This window comes from Phocoena sinus, chromosome 16 (assembly GCF_008692025.1).
Source record: "Phocoena sinus isolate mPhoSin1 chromosome 16, mPhoSin1.pri, whole genome shotgun sequence".
NCBI lineage: Eukaryota > Metazoa > Chordata > Mammalia > Artiodactyla > Phocoenidae > Phocoena > Phocoena sinus.
In genome coordinates, this window is record NC_045778.1 from 10732857 (window position 1) to 10753606 (window position 20750).

The window sequence follows — 20750 nt, forward strand, 5'->3', positions numbered from 1 at the left end:
GGGAGAAGGAGCGGAGGATGTCTGCCCCGCACACTTGGCCCCAGGAAGCCCGCTGGACTCCGAGGCAGGGTCCCCCACCCTCTGAGAGCAGGGGCACGCCTGGGCCCCTTCTGTTCCGCTGAGCTTAAACCCCACCCCCCCACACACCCCAGGGCCTTTTCTAGCCCTGTGTCTCCTAAGCATAAACCCTGCCCACCACCCAAACACCACCTCTGATTAGGCCAGGCCCTCCACAGCCAAGGCCCTTTCCACCTTTTTGTTGTTGTTCTCCTCTTTTTTACTATTGTGGTTTTACTTTCTGGTTGTTGTTTCATCTATATTTCTATTTTTATATTCTAATATATCTGTTAGTTTTCCAGTCTAATTTTATATTTTACTCTTTGTTACTGTTCTTTTTTTTTTTTTTGCCGCCCCATGTGGCTTGCAGGATCTTGGTTCACAAGCTTGTGGTCGGGCCAAGCTCCTGCAGTGGGAGCTCCAAGTCCAAATCACTGGACAAATAGAGAACCTCAGACTCCAGGGGATATTCGCTGGAGTGACGTCTCCTGGAGGTCCTCATCTCAGCACCAAGACCCAGCTCTACCCAACAGCCTACAAACTCTGTTGGAAGCCTCAGGTCAAAGAACCAGTAAGACAGGAACACAATCCCACACACCAAAAAAATAAAAAATAAAAAAAGAGACATGGCAAAAAAATATGTCACAGATGAAGAAGCAAGGTAAAAACCTGCAACACCAAATAAATGAAGAGGAAGTGGGCAATCGACCTGAAAAAGAATTCAGAGTAATGATACTAAAGATGATCCAGAATCTTGGAAATTCCTAGAATGGAGGCACAGATTGAGAAAATACAAAAAATGTTTAACAAAGATCTAGAAGAACTAAAAAACAACAAACAGAGATGAACAACACAATAACTGAAATGAAAAATACAACAGAAGGAATCAATAACAGAGTAACTGAAGCAGAAGAATGAACAAGTGAGCTGGAAGACAAAATGGTGGAAATAACTGCTGAGGAGCAGAATAAAAAAAAAAAGAATGAAAAGAATTGAAGACAATCTCAGAGACCTCTGGGACAACACTATACACACCAACATTTGAATTATAGGGGTCCCAGAAGAAGAAGAGAAAAAGAAAGGGTCTGAGAAAATATTTGAAGAGATTATAGTGGAAAACTTCCCTAACATGGGAAAGGAAATAGTCACCCAAGTCCAGGAAGTGCAGAGAGTCCCATACAGGATAAACCCTAGAAGAAACACACCAAGACACATATTAACCAAACTAACAAATACTAAATTCAAAGAAAAAATATTAAAAGAAGCAAGGGAAAAACAAAAAATAACATAAAAAGGAATCCCCATAAGGTTATCAGCTGATTTTTCAGCAGAAACTCTGCAGGTCAGAAGGGAGTGGCAGGATAAACTTAAAGTGATGAAAGAGAAAAACATACAACCAAGATTACTCTACCCAGCAAGCATCTCATTCAGATTTGACAGAGAAATCAAAAGCTTTACAGACAAACAAAAGCTAAGAGAATTCAGCCCCACCAAACCAACTTTACAACAAATGCTAAAGAAACTTCTCTCGGCGGGAAACACAAGAGAAGAAAAAAACCCACAAAAACAAACCCAAAACAATTAAGAAAATGGTAATAGGAACATACATATCGATAATAACCTTGAGTGTAACTGGATTAAATGTCCCAACCAAAAGACACAGACTGGCTGAATGGATACAAAAACAAGACCCATATATATGCTGTCTACAAGAGATCCACTTCAGATCTAGGGACACATACAGAATGAAAGTGGAGGGATGGAAAAAGATATTCCATGCAAATGGAAATCAAAAGAAAGCTGGAGTAGCAATACTCATATTAGACAAAATAGACTTTAAAATAAAGACTGTTACAAGAGATAAGGAAGGACACTACATAATGATCAAGGGATCAATCCAAGAAGAAGATATAACAATTATAAGTGTTTATGCACCCAACACAGGAGCACCTTAATAAATAAGACAAATGCTAACAACCAGGAAAGGGGAAATCAACAGTAACACAATAATAGTAGGGGACTTTAACACCTCACTTACCCAATGGACAGATCATCCAAACAGAAAATAAATAAGGAAACACAAGCATTAAATAACACAATAAACCACATAGATTTAATTGATATTTATAAAACATTCCACCCGAAAGTGGCAGAATACACTTTCTTCTCAAGTGCACACTGAACATTCTCCAGGATAGATCACATCTTGGGTCACAAATCAAACCTTGGAAAATTTAAGAAAATTGAAATCGTATCAAGCATCTTTTCTGACCACAATGCTATGAGATTGGAAATCAATTACAGGAAAAAAACTGTAAAACACACAAATACATGGAGGCTAAACAGTGTGCTACTAAATAACCAAGAGATCACTGAAGAAATCAAAGAAGAAATAAAAAAATACATAAAAACAAATAACAAAAACACGATAACCCAAAACCTATGGGATGCAGCAAAAGCAGTTCTAAGAGGGAAGTCTATAGCAACTCAATCTCACCTCAAGAAACAAAAATCTCAAATAAACAATCTAACCTTACACCTAAAGCAACTAGAGAAAGAAGAACAAAGAAAACCCAAAGTCAGTAGAAGGAAAGAAATCATGAAGATCAGAGCAGAAATAAATGAAAGAGAAATGAAGAAAACAATAGCAAAGTTCAATAAAACTAAAAGCTGGTTCTTTGAGAAGATAAATAAAATCGATAAACCCTTAGCCAGACTCATCAAGAAAAAAAGGGAGAGGACACAAATCAACAAAATCAGAAATGAAAAAGGAGAAATCACAACTGACACTGCAGAAATACAAAGGATTATAAGAGACTACTACAAACAACTATATGCCAATAAAATGGACAACCACGAAGAAATGGACAAATTCTTCAGTTTGTCCATTTGATCTAGGTCATCTAGATTGTTGTCATGCAACTGCTCATACTATTCTTGTATAATCCTTTCATTTCTGTAAAATCATAGTAATATCCCCACTTTCATTTCTGATATTAGTAATTAAATTCTTTTTTAAAAGTCAATCTAGCTAAATAAAGATCTGCCAATTTTGTTGATCTTTTCAAAGAAATTTTTTACATTTTGTCTTGTTTTTCTATTTTATTTATCTCAGCTGTAATCTTTATTGTATCCATCTGATCTATGAATGTAAGATGTTTTTCCCAGGTACTTAAAGGTCATTTCAAAGTTTCTTTCAACAGTGTTTTGCATTTTTCAGATTATAAGTTGTGCAGTTCTTTTGTCAAATTTACTCCTAAGTATTTTATTCTTTTTGATGCTATGTAAATAGAATGACTTTTTAAATTTCATTTCTGAGTTGTTATTTGCAAATGTGTAAAAATACAATTGAGTTTTCGAATACTGATGTATCCTGCAAACTTGCTGAACTGGTTTATTAGTTCTAATTGTTTTTTAGTGAATTAAGATTTTCTATATATTAGATCATGTCACCTGTGAATACAGATAATTTTACTTTAATTTTCTATTGGTGTGTTTGTGGAACGTTTTCGATACTTTTGTTTTCACTCATTCTATATCACTATGTTTTATATCTACTGTAAATAAAATGTAGATACTATTTTTAAATGGGGTCTGTCAAATTCTGTACTCTATTTAGTCAATTTACAATTACTGTAATTAATATTGATATATTTAAAATTCCATCTACTCTGTACCTTCTATTAGTTTTACCTCTCCTATCCATTCCCTTCCTTTTTCTCTTTTTTATGAATTCTTTTATTTTTTCCCAATTTTACATTTAACCCTCAATATGGTTAGTCCACAATTCTGCTTTGTTGGGTTCTACTGGATCAGTCCATAGTTCCACTTCAAGAACTGCTGGTTTTGTTGGTGTACTCCTAAGGCCTTCTCTTGGCTACTCCAAAGGACCATTTCTTTGATTACTGCTGGTGTCCACAGTTCTGTTTCTTCAATTACTGTTGATTTCTGCTAATGTACACATGACATAAAGGAATAACAGATCTGTTATTAATGGGAATCTCACTGAGAAACCAAACCTGCAAAATTGGTGAGCATGGGTTGAACGCTTAAATGGTGTGTTCTCCACCTAACTCTTAAGACTCCTGTGCTAAAATAAACTAGTCATGGAATGGGGTAGATTGTCACTAGGTCAGCTGTCAGCCTCGAGAAAATTTCCTTGCAATGAGGTATACTGTAAAGCACCGCAAAATCCCCAACCCAATGGCACATCCCTCTTAGGTATTAATATGGTTCTGAGAGATCCAAGATTAGTTAAAGAAAGGGGATCTTCAAGTTTCAAAGAATTGAGTGTGCCACCTTCCAGCACACCTCAAGAACTGTGCTCCTAAAAGCTGTGGTCCCAAAAATGGCAAAATTTTACTAAGATAACCTAGAATTACAATGGCCATAATGGGGAATGTTCCAATTAGATATGATCATTCATTTGAGAAGTACACTTGAAAGCAAGGGCTCCCAAATCAAACAAACAGAATGGGATACTTATTTTATATGCAGAAGCCTCCAAAAGACTTCAGGATTCCAAAACAGCATCACTGAAAGACTCATTACAAAGGCTAATGAAAAATTAAAGACACAAATGTACCTAAAACAAAAGACTAAATGACTGATGTGTCTCCGACCACTCCCTTTCTACCCTCATTTACCTGAGTGCTCAGTCTACTATCTTAATTGCCTTTCCACTCTGAAGACATTGTAAGGCTATAAACAAAAGACTACCAAGTTAGTCGCCTTATAGCTGCAACAGCTCCAAGGCCAGAAACCTAGAACACCTGAGCCTCCCCTGTTGCACCCTCCTAGGGGTCCATCACCAAAACACTGGCCCAGAAACTAGTGTCTCATTTGTAGTAAACTGGGGTAGTGAAAAAAGATTGTCCTTTGTCAAATCCTTCCATAAAAACTTGAATGCCCCCATTTTCACCCCCAAAGAAGACACCATATGGGGCACTCCCAGGGCTGACAGGACTCCGGGGAATCCTCCAGCAAACTTCTAGCAATTATTCCCTTAAACAGCTAAGAGAAACTGAGAAAGGAACGAAGGGGGACAGGGCACAACCACTAAAAGAATGAGAAGGGGGACATGGCCTTTAAGAAAAACAGAATATGACAGAAACTTATTAGAACCAACTAGGCCCAAGATGGCAGAAGATCTGACTTCCAGGAGACCTTATGCCTCATTGTACGCTCACTGTAATACATAAGCATGCTAAATGACACACCAACCAGTGCCACGACAGGCACCATGACAGTTCCAAGGCTGACCATAAAAGGTCAAAAAGTGGGCAGTGGCCCAATTCCTGGAAATTTCCATCCTTTCCCCAAAATAGTTAAAACATTTCTCCCACTCATTAGCATATTAAATTACCCAGCTCATAAAAACTAACAACCCTATACCCCGGGGCCATTCTCAGCCCGTCTGCATTCTGCCTATGGAATATGTATCTCTCTAAATAAACTTGCTTTAACTTTACTTTGGCTCACTCTTGAATTCTTTCCTGCTTGAAGCCAAGGACCCTCACTTGGTGGTCCATCCCAGGGATTCACTCACACGTCCCAGGACATGACATTTCTCTCTCCTGCAACAAAACTAAAAATTAGTGGAAAACTGCCAAAGTATGGTAGGTTCTGGGGCAACTCTCTCTCTACCCAACTTGCTCCACAGCCTGTAGATGGGATCCTAGGAAAACTGGCAGAGCCAGCAAAGGGTGAGAATTCTTACCAGAGTCAACTGTCCTAGATCTATGTAGTGCCTGGTTGAGAGAGAAAGATAAAATTTCATATTGTCCCTTTCTTTCCAAATTCAGATTCTTGTGAATTTGGTTTTGAGATACCCATTGGTTGTCATCCTTTCTCTTCCAAGGACAACTACTGCCTTCTTGTTTGTCTTATATTGTGTTCTGAGAACTGGCTTGGTTTTCTGCATGCCTGGGACATGGAAATTGTTGGTTCTTACATATGCAGGCAGCTCAACAGTCAGGTTGGAGGCCAAAAAATGTGGCCTGACAGAAAAGGTGGGTTGCACCCCATTTGCGGCTAGGATCCTATCAACCATTGCTAGCTCCCAGAGGGACTGTCTTACTTTCTTTTGGCTATCTTTGGAACTGGTTCTGCATCTTGGGAGGGCAATATCTTTTGCACCCGCTTTTTGGGAGGCCTCTTGTGTCCAAGAGGTTATTCAATACTGACAGGTATATTTACTGTTTGTCTCAGCTGAAACCTGATAAGATATCGGAAAAAAAAAATTTTTTAAGGGGCACTATGATCAAAAGTTGACCAAACTGGAAGCTGATATTCAGAGCCCCATAGGAACTTTTTAAAGGCCTTCTCCCCTAAGCTAAAATGAAACTGTGTACCCAGAGGAAGAAAAGCATTCCAAAGGGAAACAGCTCTAAATCAAGACCAATGGAATCTTTTGATTTCCATCTTGGTTGAGGATCTCCTCTATAACATAAGGGAGCAAGCTAAAGATAATACTGTCTGATGAGTGGGTTAGCTTCTTGATGTCATTCAGGTTGCAACCCAACTCTCTAAGGAATTAAGAACAACTGTCCTTGTCTTACAAATTTAGTCTTAGCAAGAACAAAAATGCAGCTGTAGAAGCAATTCAAAGCCCACCTAACCTTTTTACCAATCCCCAAAACTTCCCTATTCATCTCAAAAGTGTTATAGATATTGTTAAAAATCTGGACTCAGGGAACAAAAGTCCTTCTTGGTAGAATTTGTATATATATATATATATATATATATAAATTTTTTAAAAGTTGGCCCTCTCTTTTTTTTTAAATATGTATTTATTATTTATTTGGTTACGCTGGGTCTTAGTTGAAGCAGTGGGCTCCTTAGTTGTGGCTTGTGGGCTCCTTAGTTGCAGCATGCATGTGGGATCTAGTTCCCTGACCAGGGATTGAACCCAGGCCCCCTGCATTGGGAGTGCAGAGTCTTAACCACTGCACCACCAGGGAAGTCCTAGAACTTACATTCTTTCTCTGTGCCTTTAGAGAGTCATCTCTAGGAACCCAGGTCATTCTTATCAGAACTCAATGGAGAAAGGATAGTCTTGTCAACAAATGGGAGTGAACAACTAGAAATCCATATCCAAAAAAATGACCACAGACACAGACTTACAAGTTTAGCAAAAAGTTAACTCAAAATAGATCACAGTGGTGTCAAAAATGGTGGAGTAAGGAACTCAAAATTATGCAACTCCATAAAAGCAACAAAAATATGGGCAAAAACTGTCACAATCAACGTTATGAAATCTGGAATTCAATTAAAGCCTTGCATCCAAGTCAGAATGCAAATTCAAGGAACATGGCTGATTTTTGGTAAGAACAGTGAAACTGTGGGACATTCTAACTTGCCCCCATCATGGTCCTCACTCTCCAGCTTAGGAATAAAATGTCAAAATAATAGCCCACATTTCCAATATTAGAAGAATCACAACAAACCCCACTCACAAACACTTATATTTATCTGACCTGTCTGATAGCACAGCTCAAAGGCCTTGTATTTCTTTCAGCTAATTCAAAACTGGCCCAGTGCTAAAGTTGCTTCCTGGGGGGCATCTGTCAAAAATATTTACAGACTGATGTTGCCTAAGGTGATGGATGGCATTTGAGGTGAAGCTACAAATAGAAAATCCCAATAAATTCACACAAAAAGGGATTAAATCCAAAGCAATTCATCAAGTGGCACTATACAAGATTAATCCACAAAAATCACTGAAACTACAAAACATCACAGAAAGAATTAAAGACCTAAATAAATGAAATGACATCTCATGTTCCTGGACTGGAAGACTTAATATGGTTCAGATGACAATATTACCCAAGGCAATCTACAGATTTAATGTAATCCTTATCAAAATCCAAACAGCTTTTTTCTGCAGAAATGGAAGAGGTGATCCTCAAATTTACAAGGAATTGCAAGGGAACCCAAACAGCAGAAACAATAATGAAAAAGAAGAACAAAGTTGCAAGATTCACGTATTCTGATGTCAAAACTCATTACAAAGCTATAGTAATCAAAACAGTGTGGTACTGGGACTTCCCTGTTGGTCCAGTGGATAAGACCCTGTGCTTCCAATTCAGGAGGCATGGGTTTGATCCCTGGTTGGGAACTAATATCCCACATGCCACATGATGCGGCCACAAAAACAAAACAAAACAGTGTGGTACTAACAGAAGGATAGACATATAGACCAATAAAATATAATTTAGAGTCCAGAAATAAACCCATACATCTATGCTCAATTAATGTTCAATGGGGGTAGGGGTACCAAATCATTCAATAGAAAAACAACAGTCTCTTCAGCAAATCGTCCTGGGACAACTGGTTATTGACATGCAAAAGAATGCAGTTAGACATTTCCTTCAGAATATATACAAAAATTAACTCAGAACAGACAAAGGCCTAAGTGTGAGAGCTAAAAATATGAAACTATTAGAAGGAAATAGGTGAAAATCATAATTAGATAATTTCTTATGTATGAAACCAAACAATCAAACAACAAAAGATAAATTGGAGTTGACTGAAATTTAAAACATTTCTGCATCAAAGGAAGGACATTATCAAGAGTAAAAAGACAACCTTCAGTATGAGAGAAACTATTTCCATATTATATACCCGATAAAGGTATACAACCCAGAATATATATAGAACACTTATATCTCAAAAACAAACAAAAGAATCCAATTAAAAATGGGAAAGTAATCTACTGCATAGACATTTCACCAAAGAAGATATGCCAGTGGCCAACAAGTTCATGAAAAATGCTCAATATCATTAGTTATTTGGGAAATGCAAATCAAAACCACAATAAGATACCACTCACACCCATTAGGATGCCTAAAATTTTTTAAATACAAAATATCAAGTGCTGGTAAGTATTAGCGAAACTGGAACCCTCATACATTGCTGGTGGGAATGTAAAATGGTGCAGCTGCTGTGGAAAAGTTTGGCAAGTTCCTAGTAATTCCACTCCCAGTTATAAAAAAATTCACACAAAAACATGTAATATATGTGTTCATAGCAGCATTATTTACAGCAGTCAAAAAGCAGAAACCGGGCTTCCCTGGTGGCGCAGTGGTTGAGAGTCCACCTGCCAATGCAGGGGACGCGGGTTCGTGCCCCGGTCCAGGAGGATCCCACATGCTGTGGAGCAGCTGGACCTGTGAGCCATGGCTGCTGAGCCTGCGCGTCCGGAGCCTGTGCTCCGCAACGGGAGAGGCCACGGCAGTGAGAGGCCCGCGTACCACAAAAAAAAAAAAAAAAAAAAAAGCAGAAACCATCCAAATGTCCATGAACTGAGGGATGGATAAACAAAATATGGTAACTCTACAATGTAATATTTATCCAGTCATAAAAAGGAATGAAGTATTCTTACATGCTATAAGAAGGATGACCCTTGAAAATATAATGCTAAGTGAAAGAAACCAGACAAAAAAAGGCCACGTAGTATATGACTCAATTTATATATAAAAAGTGCAACTCCATAGGCAACTCCATAGAGACAGAAAGAAGATTTATTGGTTGTTAGGAATGCGGATGAGGGTATAATTGAGACTAAGTGCTGATAGGTATGGGATTCTGGAAAAGAAAAAGAACATTAGGGAAAAGTTACGGATATATAAATATTAAAGTACTGATATGAACTTCAGTTAACAATAAGGTGTCAATATTGGTTCACTAATTATAACAAATGTACCATATAAAGATATTAATAATGGAAAATAGCTGTGGGGTATACAGCAACAGAAAAAACAAAGCAAAATAAAATGAAATAAAACAAAATAAAAGGCTTAGTGTCAATGACACAATACCTACTGGTCTAAAATATATGTAACTAAAGTGTTAGAAGAAGAGAAAAGACAGACAGGAAAATATTTTTTAAATAAATAGGAAAATGGGTTCCAATACTGACCAAAACTACAACCCTAAGATCAAAGAACCCTAAGCATGATAAATGCAAAAAACAAAAAAACAAAAACAACCCAACCAAGGCACATCATAATCAATTTCCTGAAAAAGATATGAACAAAAAAGTTTAAAAAAAAGTTTAAATGAGTCTGAGGGGGGGGAAACATGTACAGAAGAACAAAGATAAAAATTTCCTCAGACTTCTTATCACAAACTACCTAAGGCAAAAGACAATGAAATGACATCTTTAAAGCCTTAGAAGAAAACAAACTACCAACATATAATTCTATATCCAGCTAAAATAACCTTCACAAAAAGGCAAAATAACTCCCCTCCAAATAAAGAAACGAAAACCTGTGAAAATTCATTACCAGAAGTACTGCATTACAAGAAACGTTAAATGAAACTCTCTTAGGCTAAAGCAAAATGATATCAGATGAAAATGTGAATACACACAAAGTAATAACAAACATCAAAATTGGTAAAATAAGACAAATATAAAATACTTTTCACTCAAATTTATTTAAAAAGAAATTTTAAAGTAAGCACAATAGTATATCGTGAGATTGATAATGAACAAAGAAATGGAAAATATGATAAAAAACAGTGCATAATAGGAGAAATTTAAGTACACTCATGTATTTTAAATATTAAATGATCTATTACTTAAAAGTAGACTTGACAAATTAAAGAAGCCTACTGTAAATTTAAAAGAAACATCTATATGGTAATTTTAAAAAGAGGTATAGTAAATAAGCCAATAGCATTGATAAAATGGAATATGGAAAATATACATTCAAATTCAAAAAGGTGAGAGGAAAGGAGGCCAAAAGTATAGATGAGATAAATAAAAAACAAAAGCAAACTATTGGTTTATACAATATGGTGTAGAGCCATTTCTCCCTGCTCCTCTCTGTAAAACTCTTCCTATGAAACAATATGAGACAATCAACAGTGAACTGTGAAAAGTATTAAGAAAAAGGCAAACTGGTTTATGACCCCAGGACTGGAGGAACAACTGTAGCACGTTCCTCCACTCAACAGAAGAAGGCCATCCAGACTCACTGTTTCCCAACCCTCAACCTAGCAACAGAAAGTAGGTAGTTTCATTCTTCTCCCCAGATTAAAAGGGAGTCCTTTTGACAGCTCCAGGCAAGCCAGAACCGCTGGCAAAGGGGACTGATCTAGAAGATCCCATCCAACAACAGGCAGCCTGGGGAGGCACCCCCCTCCCCTACCAAGAAACGGAGGTGGGTGGGCCGAAATGACAAGAGAGACCCAACCAGCACAAGCACCTTGTCAAGGAAGCCTCTTTGCCTCCACAGGCTAAGAGACACCAATTGAATGGTGAGATATATCATATTCATGGATCAGTAGAGTCAATATTATTAAGAGGCCAATTTTCCCCAAACTGACTTACAGAGTCAGTGAAATCATAAAACAATATTAAAGCAGTCTTTTTTTTAAAAGAAATTGACAAGTTCATTCTAAAATGTATGTGAAAATGCAAAGGACTTAGAATAACCAAAACAATTTTGAAACAGGAGAACAAAATTAGAGAACTTATACTATTTCCAAAAAGATTTACTATAAAGATAAGGGAACACAGACAGTGTAAAGAAGATATAAAGGTCAGAGGAACAAAATAAAGGGTCCATAGATAGACCCCCCCACATAAACAAATAATCAAATGATTTTTAAAAAGATACCAAGTTAATTCAGTGGGGAAAGGGTAGTCTTTTCAACAAATGGAGCTGAAACAGTTGAATATTCAAATGAAGTAATATAAATCTAGACCCTTACCAAAGACCACATACAAAATGTACTCAAAATAGATCATACACCTAAACATAGAGTTAAAACATTTAGAAAACATGGGGAAAAAAATCTTCGATGCCATTGGATCTGCAAAGATTTCTAAGAAAAGAAAAAACTGATAAGCTGAACTTCATCAAAATGAAAAGCTTTTTGTGAAAAACCACAGACTGGGGGAAATATTCACAATTAAGAAAGAACTCTTATAACTCAATAATAAGAAGACAAACAACCCAAACTAAGAAGAGGCAAATGATATGAACAGGTGCTTCACAAAATAAGATATACAAATGGCCAATAAGTAACTGAAAGATGCCTAATGTCATTATTCATCAGGGATATAAATGAAAACTACAATGAAGAACCTATACACTCCTTAGAATGGCTACATCAAGAAGTGACAATACCAAGCATTGACAAAAATGTGGAACAACTGCAACTCTTGCACACTGCTGACGGAAACGTAAGATGGAACAACCACTTCAAAAAAGTTTGATATTGCACATAATAACCATACCAACCCAGAAATTTTACTCTTAAGTATTTAACTGAGAGATATAAAAACACCAGTTTACACAAAAATGCACATTAAGTTCATTACAGCTATGTTCTTAACAATCAAAAACTGCAAAGAACAGGCGAATGGATAAAAAAACGAATATATGCATACAGTGGAATACCACTCAGCAATAAAAATGAAGGTATTTACTGATACATGCTAAAACATGTATGAATCTCAAAACCATGCTGAATGAAAGAAGACAAACAAGAGGACATCTTGTATAATTCCATTTATGTGAAATGCAATTTAAAAAATCAATCTAACCTAGTGCTAGAAAGCAGATCACTGGTTTGCCAGGGGCCAGAAGGGAGAGGGACATCCCAGGAGGGACTGGGAAGGGGAATGAGGAACACTTCTGCATAAAGGGTATGCTGTCTTTCTTAATTGCAGGAGTGATTATATATGGTTATACTCTTATTAAAACTCATTAAATCAGCTACTTAAATAGGGTATATTTTACCACATTTAAATTACACTTCAAAGTTGATTTTAAAAAAACTCAAACCTTATTACTTTATATTGAAAATGAAAAATTTAAAAATCATAAACAGAAAAATGGACAATATTTTTATAGTTACATAGTCATATATTATGCTATTTTTTTAAGTTTTCTTGATATGGACCATTTTTAAAGTCTTTATTGAATTTGTTACAATATTGCTTCTGCTTTATGTTTTGGTTTTTTGGCCACAAGGTATGTGGGATCTTAGCTCCCTGACCAGGGATCGAACCCACACCCCCTGCATTGGAAAGTGAAGTCTTAACCACTGGACTGCCACGGAAGACCCCATATATTACGTTTTATTAAAATGAGTCAACTAAAGCAAAATATATCAACATGTATAAATACCAAAACCATGCATTTGAAGACAAAAGTTGCAGAACATGTTCCCAGTGATATACCTGTAAAACAATGTTATATCACACACATACACGCAATAATATATGTGTATTATTGTAAAAGTAATGAGACATGTGGGATCAGTATTAACCAAATTTAGAATACTGTGGAAGGTGGTAACAGCTATAGGATGTAGAATGGGCTATGAAAAGCTTCCTGTAAATTTAAATGGGAGCACTGAGGTCTTATGTCCTAGAGTATTCTAGCCAGTACTCTAGCTTCATTCACACTCAATGTTTCCGGTTACTGAACCTAAGAAGAGGAAGCAGAAGCAGTCTCAATGCTGCCCCTGGCTGATCCTGGCAATTGTTCTGAGGATCTAGTCCATTCTGAGATCCCCTAGAGGTAGGCCCCTGGATGAACCAGACAATTAGGCAGTACAGTCATCCCTCAGTATCTGCTGGGGACTGGTTCCTGGACACCTCTTCAAATACCAAAATCAGCTGATGCTCAAGTTCTTTACAGTAGGCCCTCCATACTCTTGGGTTCTGCATATATGGATTCAACCAACCACAGAACCGCAGATAGGAAAACACAGACATGAAGGACCAACTGTATTTGCATGGGTAACAGCACAGTTGGGGTGCAGACTCATCAAAAACATGTGATGGCTCATGATATGGAAGGCCATGGGCTGATACGTGTTTCTCCAAAAGTAGAATCAGAGACTGAGAAGATTATTCAATTTATTTGTGCTTTTAAAAAAGCTTCATATTCCAGTTAATATTTTTATAAATGTCTATTTTCAGTTTTATTTCTACTAAAAGATTTGAAATAAGTGCAAAGTATAACTTTTAGAATAACATCATATCTAAAGGAAAATTTCTGTCCATACTTCCTAAGTTGACAGACTTCCTTCAAAACAATCTTCAGATATAATAAAGTCTGAATTCTGTTAAAGCCTTCACATTCAAAACATCTTTAAGACTTCATCTCAACATTGCCTTGTTCAGTAAAATGGCATTTCTTGAAATAGGCTCAACTATATTTGCTGTATTCTTCAGGTCTCTTCCCTATTATTTCCCTGACATACAGCAAGTACAACTTGTGTATGAAGTTTCCAAAAAAATACAAGATGTTGACAGTTCTCCCCGGGTGTGGTTTATCTGACTGTTAGTAATGGCCAAGTTCTGGAAGAACATTTTCCTACATACATTTGATTCACAGGATTATCTCCTACGTAAGTTATTTGTTTAACAAGCCCTAACTTATAATATTTCCCCACATTTCCTATATACATTAGTAGGGTTTCTTCTACATGTATTCATTTTTTAGTTGTCTTATTAATAGATATTCATTACATTCATAGTAATTTCCCCTGTGGTTACTCTTTCATTTACTTTGGAATATGACTTAGGGTAAAAAAATTTGCCACTTGACATTCATAGGGGTCATGTTCTGTGTGAACTCTCCATAGTATTTCAAGGTATGAAATGCTAGATACTAAGATTTCTCTCATTGCTAAATTTAAAAGATTCTTCCCCTGTATGTAATTTTGAATGTACTGTGAGAACTGATTTCTTAGAGGTTTTCCCACACTCAATACATTCATAGGGTTTCTACCTTATGTGTCTTCTCTGATGTACTTTGAGACCTGAGTTGCAACTGAAGGTTTTCCCACAATGATTGCATTCATAGGGTTTCTCCCCCGTGTGTGTCCTCTGATGTTTAGTGAGATCTGACTTATGATAGAAGGGCTTCCCACATTCATTACACTTATAAGGTTTTTCCCCTGTGTGTATCCTCTGATGTACAGTGAGGACTGATTTCTCAGAGAAAGATTTCCCACACTCCTTACATTCATAGGGCTTCTCCCCTGTGTGAGTTCTCTGATGTGATCTGAGGACTGAATTGCAAGTGAAGGTTTTCCCACACTGATCACAGTGAGAAGACTTCTCCCCTCTGTGTGTTCTCTTATGTACTGTATAGTCTGACTTATAGTAGAAGGTTTTCCCACATTTTTTACACACATAGTGTTTTTCCCCTGTGTGAGCTCTCTGGTGTACTGTAAGGTATGAATTTCTAGAGAAGAATTTCCCACATTCCTTACATTCATAGGGTTTCTCACCTGTGTGAGTTCTCTGGTGTTTAGTGAGATCTGACTTATTGTAAAAAGTTTTTCCACATTCATTACACTTAAAAGGTTTTTCCCCTGTGTGTATTCTCTGATGTACCGTGAGGACTGACTTCTCAGAAAATGATTTCCCACACTCATTACATTCATAGGGTTTCTCCTTTGTGTGTGTTCTCTGGTGTACTTTTAGGCCTGAATTGCGACTGAAGGTTTTCTCGCACTCATTACATTTGTAGGGTTTCCTCCCTATGTGAGTTTTCTGGTGTTTAGTGACATCTGACTTATGACAGAAGGTTTTCCCACATACCTTACATTCATATGGTTTCTCACCTGAGTGAGTTCTCTGATGTACTGTAAGGTATGAATTCCTGGAGAAAAATTTCCCACATTGACTACACTCATAGGGCTTCTCACCTGTGTGTGTTTTCTGATGTACTGTGAGAACTGAGTTGCTTATGAAGGTTTTCCCACATTGATTACATTCATAGGGTTTCTCCCCTGTGTGAATTCTCTGGTGTACTGTGAGATATGACTTATGGTAGAAGCTTTTTCTACATTCCTTACATTCATAGGGTTTCTCTCCTGTGTGAGTTCTCTGATGAATTGTGAGGTGTGAATTCCTAGAGAAGGATTTCCCACATTCATTACATTTATAGGGCTTCTCTCCAGTGTGGATTCTCTGATGTAAAGTGAGAAGTGACTTCCTAGAGAAGCATTTCCCACATTCATTACATTCATAGGGTTTCTCTCCTGTATGTAGTCTCTGATGTTTGGTGAGTTTTGATTTTTCACAGAACACTTTTTCACATTCATTACATTCATAGACATTGTCTCCTATGCCTGTTCTCTGAGTTACATTAAGAACTGACTTCTCCCAGAAAGGTTCCCTCAGGCTGTTACATTCAAATGTTCTCTCTCCTGTGTCAGGAAAGTTTGATCTGCTGAAATTATCCACTTTTTCAATATGTACATAATCTTTCACCTTCAAATGAACTCTATGTTTCAAGAGAGAGAATTTCTCAGAGGCTTTACCATGTTCATTAAACTCATAAAGACTTTCTCTTTTTTGGGGGGTTGAATAATTACAGAATGTTTTATCACATTCCCTATGTTCACAAGGACTCTGTCCCTTGTGAGCTTGTTTATATGTGATGAAAAGTGTCTTCTCACAGAAATCTTTCCCACGTTCTTTGTAGTCAAAAGACTGCTCTACATTTTTAATTTTCTCATATGGCATGAAGTCTTCATTATGACTGAGGTACTTTCCATTTTGAATGAATTCATAAGGTATCTCTCCCACATGAGTTTTTTCATGGTTAATATGAAGGAATAATTTTCCATATGCGCTGAGATCATCAGACTTCTTTCTTAAATAGTTTTTCTCAATAATTAATTCTGAAATATATTTCAAACTCATACCACTTGTGTCACATTTACAAGGTATTTTTACAGAAGAAACTGGGTATGTGCTGAAATTAAACATTTTTCCTAATACATTACCTCTCTCTATAGTCAGTGTTTTGTTGTTGATAAACGGAGCTTGCCCGAAATGTCTGTCCTGGATTTCCTGACTCTGCTCTAGTTGATTATCAACTTTGCAGACTTCTGGAAAAGAGAAAAAAAAACACTATAAGTTATTAATTTTATTACTATTATGATAAACTTACACTTACATACAAATGCCCTTTTATATGATTGGCTCAGTTTCTTGAAATAAGAGTAATCCAAGATGTTCGTGTCCCTCATCCTTTTGGCTTAGAAGAAATAAACAAAACCTGACAGAGCAGAAATGGGGGATAAAAACTTAGAATGCACCCATCTACATTTAACAATTTATAAATATGTACTTCAAGACTTAATATAGAGGTTAAAAATAAATACAAATCACAGTGAATAAAGGAAGACAGACTTTGAAAAAAGAAAGACTGATCCAGGTGTTGGAAATGCAGAGAAGCAGAGAGGCAATGATTAGTAGGTAAGAGTACCCTGGAGAAATATCAGAGGGACTGATTTGATCTTTTGAAGGATACAGATTAGACTTTACATGATATACTTAAAATACTGCAGCTAAATCTCTATGATTTACGTTGCTAGTTCAATTCTCCTCTTTTTAAAATTATTTTAATTTTCTCTTATATATTGCTAATTTATTATACTGTTAATACCAAATTAAATTTATGGAAAAGTACCAATTTGTTCCTGCTTAAGGAGACCTGTAGCCTACTTTCTTATTCATTCTCTACTCATGTGACTTACAAAGAATACAAATGTCTACCAGGAAATGTAAAATCAAAGAGACAAGGAAGACTGCCAGAGGGCCAGATCCATTTGTTTTTTTGTTTGTTTGTTTTTGTGGTACGCGGGCCTGTCACTGTTGTGGCCTCTCCCGTTGCAGAGCACAGGCTCCAGACATGCAGGCTCAGCGGCCATGGCTCACGGGCCCAGTCGCTCCACGGCATGTGGGATCTTCCTGGACCAGGGCACAAACCTGTGTCCCCTGCATCGGCAGGTGGACTCTCAAGCACTGCGCCACCAGGGAAGCCTGTTTTTAGTTTTAGTATATTCAGGTTATTCTCTAAGAGTTTTTGCAAAAGTTAACCTATCCAACCATCAAATGCTAACTTTTCCTCATCTTAAATTTTCTGTGACAAATTTAATATGTTAATATATTTTTTTGTTTTTAAACCCAGATCTCTACATTTCTGGGTTTTATTTATATTTAAAACCATGGAGGACCTGACCTAAAATATTCACTGATACATTTATTTATCCTAATAATTCTCAGCTAGACTTCATCTTGTTATCTTCCTGTTCAGTATTTGCAATATAACAATGATGACCCTGTTCAAAAACCTGTCCAGAGCCCACTGTCTCCAAGCATCATTAGACAAAATAGACTGTAGTTACCATTCTGGGGGGAAAAATACTTTTTCCAACTATATTCATATTGGGTAACCACAATATCACTCCACAAGGCCATAATAAATGTATTCTTTCTAGAAATGACAGGCTATTAATTTGCCAGAAATTGTTCAAGTTCAACCAAGACTTTCACTAAGCTGGTTTACATTCCTATTTTGGCTTTGCTTAGAACTTAAACATTAAACATCAGGGAAATGACACTGTCTCATATCTGCTTCCCAATATGTCTTTACAAACATCTCTACAATTTCAAGTTCTATTTACACTGAAATTTAAAATTTATTACATTCTGTACATCTCATTCTATCACAACACTGGACAATACTCCTTTGTAACATAAACATCCTCTATTAACTGCTGAAATTTAAAATACTCAGTTGTCTTTTTTTTTTTCCTTCTTTTCCCAACTATAACCCATGGTCTTACAAGTGTTTACCTCTGATTTCCTTTGAATACCTTGAGTGGAGATGGAATTAATAATGGTCCTTAACAAGCAGTGTGCTTTTCAAAACACAAATCTCAAATTTTATTCAAACCTGTAATTTTTGAACAAGAATCTAAAGGTTTAAAATTCAATATGTGCATTCAGAAGTTAATTCTTTTGTAGTGTCTTCTGAATGAATCAGTATAAAGGCCCTCTCACTCATCAAGAGTAACAAGTAATGATCCAGTATCCATTATAAGTTATATAACAAAATAAGATATGCTCTCTTTGGAGAAAGCATAATATACATAAGAAAACAGCCTCATTCGATATCCATACACTATCAAGAATTAGAATCTACAGCAGATAATGTTTATCTAAACAAGTAAGAAACATTTCATAAAAGCTGGGGAACCTTGAGATTAAATTTTAAAATTTATCAAAATATTTTTACTTCAAAGGATAAAAATTAAAAATAAAGTGAATACATGTTGCAACATGTATACACATATATCATAAGCTAATGGGAAATATCAAGATTTGTTGGAAATACCTCTTTAAAATAACTGCTTATTAAATCTATAATTTTTATTATGAAAATAATGTACAAATATCTCATTAATGGGTATAATCAATATTTAAAACAAATCATTCATTTCAAAGCACTGTTAAAAAGCACATAAATACAGAGACTTTCAAGCTTTCTCTTTTATATCAATAAATTCTAAACTGATTTTTAATGGATATAGTTTCTATTCTGTTTCATGAATGGTAAAGCCAGGATCTGAAGCACAAAGACAAAGGAAGTAGAAAACCACAAGTATTTAAATAAAAATCAGTGGATGGTCACCTTAAGGCAAGCACTGAGTATAAAAAAAAAAACTAATTAATAAATATAGCATTCTATATAGTGGAATAACATCCCTTTTTGGATCACTAACCAAAAAGGGCTAAATTATTTAAAAACAAATATGCTAGTACTGAGTTTATACCAGCTATTAGACCAAATTCTTTGGGAGGGGCACATCAATGAATAAACCTTAATCCTGACCCCATGACCTTAGTACATAGTAGAGGAAATGTGGAAAGTGGATGCACAAATACAGCTATACTATATTGCAGAATATAATAAACACATAAAAGAGAAATGAAGGATTATGAGAGTGGGAACAGGTAGAGATTTTTTTTTTGAGGGGATCTATGAAGGCTTTTTAGAGGAAAGGGTAGAGATTTTTTTGTTGTTGCTGTTCTGGACTTACAGAGGATATAAAAATTATAAAACAGATTTTTTTAGTACTATATTTTGAAATGAATAAGAAAATCAAACAATGGCAAAATGTATAGCTCCTTCTGAATATTAATAATTTTTATCATGGTAAATGAAGCATTATATGAATCTGCTGTACAAATACTGAACTATGACCAATTTAGTCATTAATATGTAGAGGGAATAATTTCCAAATTCTAAATATGAGTTTGGGTATTTTTCATCTTATAAATATTACTTGTTTTGTGAAAATATAATTTTAAGCAGAGTGCTCTTTTTTGCTCAAAATTTATTTATGGAAATATATTATTTTTCTCCTTCGCCTCAGATGTTCGACAAAGTCAATAAATAATCTAAAAAGAAGAGTAAAAAAACAAAAAACAAGAAAAATGCTTAAAAATATTAATAATGATAATAACAAGAAGAAAAATAACAAACCATCTCCATGAGCCGGGCTCTGTTCCATGTACTTTTCACATATTAATTCATGAGAATCACTGAGTACATAGGAATCAAACATAGAGCTGTAGGGAAGGAAAGCATATATATGGGTGATACTCAGGAAGGATTAAATGGGAGTTTAGCACCCCCAGTTTTGTGCCAGCATTATTAAGGGACTTCCCTGGTGGTCCAGTGGGTAAGACTCCACGCTCCCAATGCAAGGGGCCCAGGTTTGATTCCTGGTTGGGGAACTAGATCCTGCATGCATGCCACCACTGAGTCTGCATGCCGCAACTAAGAGTCTGCATGCTGCAACTAAGAAGTCCACATGCTGCAATTATGAGCCCGCATGCCGCAACTGAAAAAAAA

The 20750-nt window shown here is 36.2% G+C and overlaps 1 protein-coding gene across 1 annotated transcript in view; it reads right to left on the reverse strand.

Annotated features, from left to right (window-relative positions):
• LOC116741793 (zinc finger protein 33B-like) overlaps positions 1-20750 on the reverse strand; it is an 89649-nt gene that overhangs the window by 32324 nt on the left and 36575 nt on the right. Inside the window, 1 exon segment of the mRNA XM_032608864.1 lies at positions 14822-16932. Coding sequence (XP_032464755.1) covers positions 14822-16932 — 2111 coding nt within the window.